Raw genomic sequence first — 8,782 nt, forward strand, 5'->3', positions numbered from 1 at the left:
TATATTTGGAAATTGGTTGTGGTATGCTAATAATTCCTGGCACAGAACCAATGATACTGTTCCGGACCACTTTTATATGATCTGGCAAGATTTTATGTCATCATTCATTCAATAAACCCGTACAGAGCACATGCAACTGCCAAGCATACAGATTTATTTATTTTGCTCTTAACAACTTTGGGTGGTAATCAGTAAAGGCTACAAATGCTCATTTAACAGCTTTCCACCCCAAATCATCATGCACAGACAATAAAAAAGAGAAGAAAACTCTGCCCTTGACCATTTGTTGCTGAGCACTCCAGTCCGGAAGCTTCTTGAAGATTTATATTCACTGCTGCCTGTCTTTTTGTATCATATGTAACATGAATGGAAAGAGTAGGCTTTAGATGCAGAAAGTAGTAACTGTTAAATCAAAAATGTGAGGAAGAGTAACTCCAAGTACAGATGCCACTATTGTAACTCAAATAGTAAACTTGCTGGGCTGCGAACCTAAAAGTTGAAGGTGGAATCACCCAGAGGTTCTGCAGAAGAATTGCCTGCCAGTCACTTCTGAGAACCAGCCATTGAAGACCCCATGGACTCTATCTCTACTCTGACACACATGAGGTTCCCATGAGTCACGGCAACTGGTTTTACTCTGTAAAAAACACAGAGAATGAACCTCAGCAGAAATAGATTCCCTTGACCCTAAAAGAGATAGTTTCAGAATGTTCAGAGCCCCAAGAAACTCCAGGATAGTAAACTCGCGGCCATCTAGTCATTTCTGATTCATAGCAACCCTATAGGATAGGGTAGAACAGCCACCTCCACCACCCGCATCCCCACCCCCAGTGGGTTTCCAAGACTGTTAACTCTTAACAGGAGTAGAAAGCCTTGTCCTTCTCCCACATTACGGCTGGTGGTTTCAAACTGCTGGCATTATGGTTAGCAGCCCAATGTATAACCATTATGCCATCCAGGATATGATGTTCCTTAAAGAGGCTACGGTGTGACTTCACACTTAAGGCACATGCATCTCTCGATTCTCAGAATGCCTTTTCTTATTTGTCTACTGTGATTAGTTGCCTTCAGGTTAATTCCAATTCACAGTGACCTCCTATGTGCAGAGTGCAGCTGCTCCCTAAGGTGTCCAAGGCTGTGGCCTTTTGGAAGCAAATCACCAGGCCTGCCTTCTGAGGTACCTCTGGTTGGCTCAGATTGCCAACCTTTCAACTACTCATTGGATGATTAGCCATTCACTGTACCCAGGCATTCCTAGAAGGTTCCCCATTATTCCACAAGCATCATCTTATCCATTCACCTTTCCTTTGATGGTGTCTCTCCTTTCTACCTCTGTCCTCAGAGAGTTCGCTACTTCTTACTCTATTGGTCTCTGTACAGTTCTGTTGTGTCAGGTACTAGCTGGCATTTTGCAATCACTTGTGTATCAGTCTAGGCTCCCACAAGGTGGGAACTCAGGGAGAACGAGGGTCATGATTTTTCCATGTACGCATTCCGAATAATTTTTTATTGTGCCTCAAAAAAAACAGGGCATCCTGAAAGTAAACAAACATACTGAACATCTACTACCCAAAGCACCCTGACAGACAAAGGGAGTGACATCAGGGATAAATACATTTTGGCCCCCACACTTAGGAGCTTACAGTTTTTAGGGACTCAAAGACGCTACCACATGGCTGCCTTCTCACATTCAGATGCTTCATGATGAGAGAGAGTTCCTGCCACACCAGTAAACTGGAAGTCTGTGGATTGCCTGACTGGTCAGTGTGCTTGACTGCTAACCGGAGGGTGGTAGTTCAACCTAGAAGCATTGCAGAAGAAAGACCTTTCAATGTCCTTCTGTAGAAATTATCTACTGCAAACCCTACGGAGCACAATTCTATTCTGACACCCACTGGGTCACCTTGAATCAGAATCACCTCTGCATTGACTGGTTACTGGTACCAGCATTCTTGGTACAAGTGATATTCAGAAAAATCTCTGATTTGTTGCTAGTTTTCGTTTCCTTTGTGGTGTACATATCCCATCCTGGCCAATTTCAGGCTACAAAGGTGACAGTAACACAACGCAGAGTTGGGAAGAAATGTTCGTGCTCTGTAAAACTGCCTGGAGCACACTCCTGATGGATCAAAGTGTCAAAATGGACACCTGGCCTCTTGTCAACTTGCCGCAGGAGAGCTGTACCTGAGAGAAACAGTGCAACCCTTAGTCATTCACTGGAAAAACTGGTAGCTCTTGTTCAGTTTTAGGAAGTCATACCTAATATTTCACTTAGATATCTATATGCAAAATTATACACTAAGTAGGTACAATTCATTAACATATTGTGTGTCACCTATCTAAGTTAGACCATGTTTTATTCCTTTGAAAATGTAGTACCTCACATAGAGGAGGTGCTAGCAAATATGTTGAACACAACTTGGCATAGTATTTGGAGAACACAAGTTAGGGTGTCATGCAATCCTTTGCAGTCCCTGATATCCAAAATTCTCTTCTATCCAGAAATGTGTATCATCTCTTTGGATTATATTTCTAATGCTTTAGTACTAAACTGTTTTCCATTAGTTTTAAGCATTGAGTAGACATTTATTTCCCACTTACTAAATGTTTATTTACCTATTCAGTAGCTTTGTTTTTCCAAAAGCTGGAAAATTTTCTAAAAGGTACTGTATTCTCATTTAGGAAAAAAGCCTCACTGATTCACTACCTTTGAGTTATTTCCAGTTCTTTGTGACCATACAAACAGCGTAGAATTGCACCTCTGAGTTTTCTAAACTATCAATCTTCATGGGAATAGAAAGCCTATCTTTCTGCCTCAGGAGCGGTTGGTGGTTTTGAACTGCTGCCTCTGAGGTTAGCAGCCCTTTGCATAACATACTGTGCCAGTAGGGCCCCTTAGTTATAAAATATATAGAGAGAGCTTCTACTATATCCATTGGTCTAGGAGACTTAAAAGTGTTAGTTAAGTGCCTTTTGGTTAGTTCTGACTCAGCCACTGTGGTAGTTACATAATTTTATGTCAACTTGAAGATAGATACAAGTGTAGGGGTGGTATCTAACCTGTCAATCAGGCCACAGCCTGATGCTGCCTTCTTGTGGGTGTGGCCTTCTCATAAGGAGGGCCCAGGGAATCTCCCACCCTCTCTCCTGCTTGCTGGCCACCTGAAGCACTGACAGAACCCTGCCATGTTCCCACTGACCTTGGATCCACATGATTTTGCACTCACCAGCCTGTGATAGTCTTGTGTCCTGCATCACTGGAGATGACAGCATGGGTCTGAAGAAGGACTAGGATGGGCCTTATGGGCTTGGGTTGGACTGGGATATTTTCTTGATGTATAATTACTTCTTGATACACATGTGTGAGGGTCACTGGATTTGTTCTGTAGTGCACCGGGCCTAATGCCACCACCCTACAGACCACAGTATGAAACACTGCTGATTGATTCTGCACCATGCTCATGATGGTTCTTAAGGCAGAGCCCATTCCCAAGCAGCATGTTATTTTTCAGGGACTGGTCTCTTGATAGCATGTCCCAAGTGTGTGAACCTAAGTCTCACCACCCTTGCTTCTAAGGAACATTCAGTCTGTACCTCTTTGAAGACACACTTGTTTGTTTTCTCGCAGTCCATGGCCCTTGCCCTATTTTTCACCAGCACCGTCATGCAAATGCGTTCATTCTTCTGTGGAGAATCTGTATTTGAAAATACAGAGCTATAAAAGAGATCACACATGGCTAGGTGCAGAGAAAGAAGTCTAATGAGTTCTTTGCGTGTATTTTTCTTTCTTCAGGGGAAGGGAACTTCTCCCAGATATCCCCACAGACTTTCACCCATCTAACACTGACCAGGCTGGTTCACCTACAACCTCTTCTAGACTACACGCTGGCAAGGGGAAATTGATGACCGTGATTAATGCTTAGATAAATCTTAGGCAAAGGAATGGCGTTGAGGGAGCTGACTGCAACAGTCTCTAGAGGCAATAGGGAATTTCAGTATCATGCACCATCTCTTAAGATTCCTATATTCTGACCCCTTTGATATTTCATTTAATTGATCTTCTTTAATTCTAAAATGCCAAGGCTTTTATCATTACTGCAAAAAATTCTCCCTCCACATGGAGAGCCCTGTAGTTCAGTCTTTCCAAACAGTGTGCACATCTTGAGCTTCCCTGGGCCTATGTTCTATGTCCTTGTGTCTCCAAAATCCCAAGGATGAGACTCACATCCTTTCCCTTTGGAGGTAAAACCTACCTAGCTTCCCAGCAACTTCCAGAGGCTTTTCCTAACTTTGCTACTGCTCAGATTGTCCACCCTGGCAACGGAACAGGCTGGAAAGAAATTTTAACTCACAATATATTAGTGGCCTTGTTCCTTTTGAGCTTGTTGGTGGTCACCGAGCAATGGAGTTGGCCTTCTGCCTTTGTGATTCATATAATGACAAGCGAAGTAGGAATTTCTAAGACATTTATGTATAGAAGATTGGACAGAAGGTAGATGGAAACGAGAGAAGCAACATTACTGTTTCACTGATGAGAAATTTGAGAGCCTGGCATGCTAATAATTCTAGCACAAGATCACAGGGATGGGGACATTCAAGCACCATGCATTTAGCACTATGGCCTCTAATGGGGCAGCAGCACAGATTTTCACAAAGAACATGCAATCTATGACAGCTTCTGGCTTAGTTATGACATCAGGATCCTTTGAAATTATAACTCAAGCTAAACTTTTTATTTTTGCATCTTCTGGCCTAAACCTTGTGTAACAAATCATTTCAGTGCAAAGTTCACTTAAACTGATTTGCCTAGGCATGAAAAGTGTTTGAGAGTGTGTTAGTCAAGGTTGACTAGAGAAACAAATCCAGAGGCACTCATAGGTGTGAAAGAGAGAGCTTTATATCAAAGAGCAATTGAATATTGATTAAACATCCCAACCCAATCCAGATCAATCCATAAGTTAGATATTAGCCCATCTGTCCTATACTAGTACATAAATTCCTCTTCAGACTCACATAGCACATGCGATGATGACAAATGCAGGGAAGATCACAGGCCAGTGAGTGCTAAGTCTCATGGATCCAGTGGCAGTGGACGCATCTTGAGGGCTCTGGCTGCCATCAGCGTGGCTATGTGTGGCTCCTCCAGCTCTCTGAGTGTCTCTTCAACACAGGAAAGTGAAGCAGAGAGAAAGTGTGGCTCACCTCCATGGAGAAAGAGAGGAAGTTCCCAGAATCCTCATAAGAAGGCCATATCCACAAGGAAGCATCATCAGACTGTGTCCTGTTTGACAGGCTAGACCCCACTCCTTCGCTCTTAATATCCTCAAGTTGACATGGAATATGTAACTACCACAGAGTGAATGCTCCAACCATCCTGGGACAACAAGGAGCAGGAAGACATGGTATTGACTTCTGACAAGTAGTCCCACCCTCAGTCATGGAAAGAGTGGCTTATAGTAATTCTGCCATCAGTGAGAAAGTGTGCGCCATCATGTGGCCCCTCCTGTGCACAGTAGTACTGCTCCATCGAGTTTTCAAGCAGACAGTCTTTCAAGAGCACACTGCGAGGCCTGTCTTCTGCGGCACCCCAGCCTTTGGGCGAGTAGCCCAGGGCTTAACTATGTTTGCAACCCAGAGATTTCCTTCTACAGGTACAAACTAGTGTTTTAAGGTTAATGCTGGTTAGATTCTTCTTAGATGCATCCCAGAACATCTATGATAAAATATATTACTGTTCTAAAGAGTTCAAATATTAGTTGTTAGGAGTTAGAAGAGGCAGATGTGAAATCAAAGAGAGGTTATGTGTAAACTATTGAGGAGTGTGATTACTTATTCAAATTGTTGAATATAAAATTGAACATCTAAAATGTAAATACCTACCTAATTTACAATAAAATATTGTTATTTTTTAAAAGGACTCAAACAGAAATTTTGCACATGAAAAAGTAATGTACCCCCCAAAGCAACAATAATTTTGTCATTGTGATTACATCGATTCCAAATTAAAGGCAAACAGAATTCATTCAAAGAGGTTTTTTTTCCTTTTTAATCATTTTATTGGGGGATCTTCCAGCTTTTATCACAATCCATACATACATCCATTGTGCCAAGCACGTTTGTACATTCGTTGCCATCATCAGTCTCAAAACATTTGCTTTCTACTTGAGCCCTTGGTATCAGCTCATTTTCCCCCTCCCTCCCTGGATCCCCTCCCTTATGAACCTTTGATAATTTATAAATTATTATTATTTTGTCTTGTCTTACACTGTCTCTCTTCACCCACTTTTATGTTGTCCAACGTCTCCCTTCACCCACTTTTCTGTTGTCTGTCCCCCAGGGAGGGGGTTATATGTAGATCCTTGTAATCAGTTCCCCCTTTCTACCCTACCTTCCCTCAAAGAGTATTTTTATAAGCATCAATATGTCCTATCAAATCTATAAGCTAGGTAAATATGGATAAAATTAAAACCAGCACTTTTAAAGAAAATAATTTGCTGATTTTAACAACACAGATAGAGTGAGGAAATTAGATTATTTATAAGGGACTTTGGAATGTACTCATATTATATGATTATCACTCTACCCTGAGTGCTTTCAATCCGACTGGCTTCTTTGCACGGGCCTTCATGTAGTTCATAGTAAAGCTGTGTGCTGAACAAGTCTCATGCTAATGAGCCCCAAGTACAAGAAATACTTCGTCGTTTTCATGCATGCCACATGCATTAATTTAATCAATGGTTTAATTCACCATGGGCTGAAATAAGGTCACTCAGTCTCCTCTTAGAAACTCAGGTGAGAGTTGAACCATAACCCTTACAGCAAGGCAAAATGACGATGGTGAACCAACTACCGGAGCAAACCCAGCCCCACAATTCTCTGCCAAAACTGAAGCCACTTCTCAAAACATGCCAACGCTGTCTGCCATGCAGGAATTCATTCTAATACCATTTTCCTCAAGGAAAGTCACTATTTTTTTAGTCAGGATCCTTTGAAATTATAACCCAATAGAAGAGAGAGAAAAACAAAACCAAACCAAGCCAAACCTATCTTATGGCATCCTTCCTACCTGGTATTTATCTACACCTTACTGTTAAATTCTATTTAATCCAAATATACAGTGTATCTCCTAAACTCCTCATTGTCCGTCAGGGGAAAGACAGAAGCACATTAGGGATCTGCAGATCTGCAGCAGGGCGTCTTCTGAGGCTCCTGGGATTCATTCTTCCGGTCACGGTGGTGGTAATGAAGGAGTCCTCCCCTTTCTCAGAACACCCCAGAATACCAAATGCTCACCAAGAGGGCCTGCCTTAGCAGCGACACATGAGAGGGCGTGGGAAACTGGGAGAATGAAATCGATAACGAACAGGAAAGAGAGCTCATACAGGTCCATTTGGGTTTTAGTTTCATGTGCGGTGACGGTTTTTCTAGTAATATTTGAGGGTTTTTGAAAATTCATACATTGTTGGCACTCAGTCAAGTTTTGCTTTCTGATATTTGCCAGATTCCACGGAGGTCTTTAAAGACGGAGCTGACTGAAACCTTTGTGGGACGGGATTCAAGCTAATTTGTGCCATGGTTTACCCCTTCTTTCTTTGTTACAGGAGTTTAGATATGATCGCTTTGTACAAGATGGGAAGAAGAAAACGACCTTTTTCAAGAGAGGAAAGAAGCTCAACTATTACATCATACCCTTTGGATCCGGAGCTTCCAAATGCCCAGGCCGGTTTTTTGCAGTCTCTGAAGTGAAGCAGTTGTTGTTTGCGCTTGTCACTTGCTTTGATTTAGAAGTGATTGATGAGACGCCTGTAGAGCAAAGCTACAGTCGCATTTTGTTTGGTGTCTCATACCCAAGCTCCGATGTTTTATTTAGGTATAAGGTAAAATCATGAAGAAGTTAAAAAAATCCATGAGCATAAATGTCTCCAGCCCATATTTCCTCCTTAATTTCTGTATATAGAATCCTTTTTGTTGGTTTGTTTGTTTTTGTATTGCTTTAAAAGTGCCAATTTCCATTTCATCGGCAATCAGTTTATGCTTGGTCACGAAAGCTTATTATAAACTACAACGGGTGGATGGAATGAAAGGAATCATCCAAATCAACTTACTGATAAGGCTAAGGGGGCTGTGTGTCTAGTGTCCTGTTTCCCTTGTCACAATAAATGTATCTTCAGAGCAATCTTTGTGACATTGTCGATTTTTTTAAGTCACTCAAATTCTTTCTTAATTACGTGAAAATATTGAGTATGGGTTACTGGAAATTTGTACTGGAAAAACTCTTAGACCCAGTCTAACAAATTCCAAATTCTCCGAGAACTTTAATTTCTGTGAGATGCCCTGGAGGAAAATGTTCCCTCAGACCATAATAACAATAATATGCTTATCGCCAGAGTACATTTGCATGAAGTGAGTTCTGTGGTAGAGTAAATGCTTCAACTTCATTTCTCTATTTAATCATCCATAAATACTTTTATTATTTTACATATTATAGCTCAATAGAAAACGTCTTGTTATCGAAGGCCTCCCATTTGCACCTTAAACATGGTTAAGATTTAATATATAAGAAAACACAAAATCGGTTATGTATTTAGCAGCTGACCTAGACAGTTGTGCTCAGTTTACTACAGACATCAATGTTGAAATCATGACACCAGTGGGAGTGGCATTTGGGCCGTAGTGTCATCTATTGAGCATTTCACAGCCATCGTTCGATTAACCCTTTCCTCGATGCTTCCTTGTATTTAAACTGAAAAATGAAATAAGTGGCATTATTTTTTGACACAAC

General features: G+C 41.4%; 1 protein-coding gene across 1 annotated transcript in view; it reads left to right on the forward strand.

The window, feature by feature from the left end:
- LOC101656322 (cytochrome P450 7B1) overlaps positions 1-8,176 on the forward strand; it is a 197,936-nt gene extending 189,760 nt beyond the window's left edge. The window contains exon 6 of the mRNA XM_030884853.2: positions 7,602-8,176. Within this exon, the coding sequence (XP_030740713.2) occupies positions 7,602-7,889 (288 nt within the window). The 3' untranslated portion in view covers positions 7,890-8,176. The remainder of the gene's footprint in view (positions 1-7,601) is intronic.
- Positions 8,177-8,782: the final 606 nt, after the last annotated feature.

The sequence above is a fragment of the Echinops telfairi genome, unplaced genomic scaffold (genome assembly GCF_000313985.2).
Source record: "Echinops telfairi isolate 266 unplaced genomic scaffold, ASM31398v2 ScPeMD7_1;HRSCAF=3_0, whole genome shotgun sequence".
In the NCBI taxonomy this organism is placed as follows: domain Eukaryota; kingdom Metazoa; phylum Chordata; class Mammalia; order Afrosoricida; family Tenrecidae; genus Echinops; species Echinops telfairi.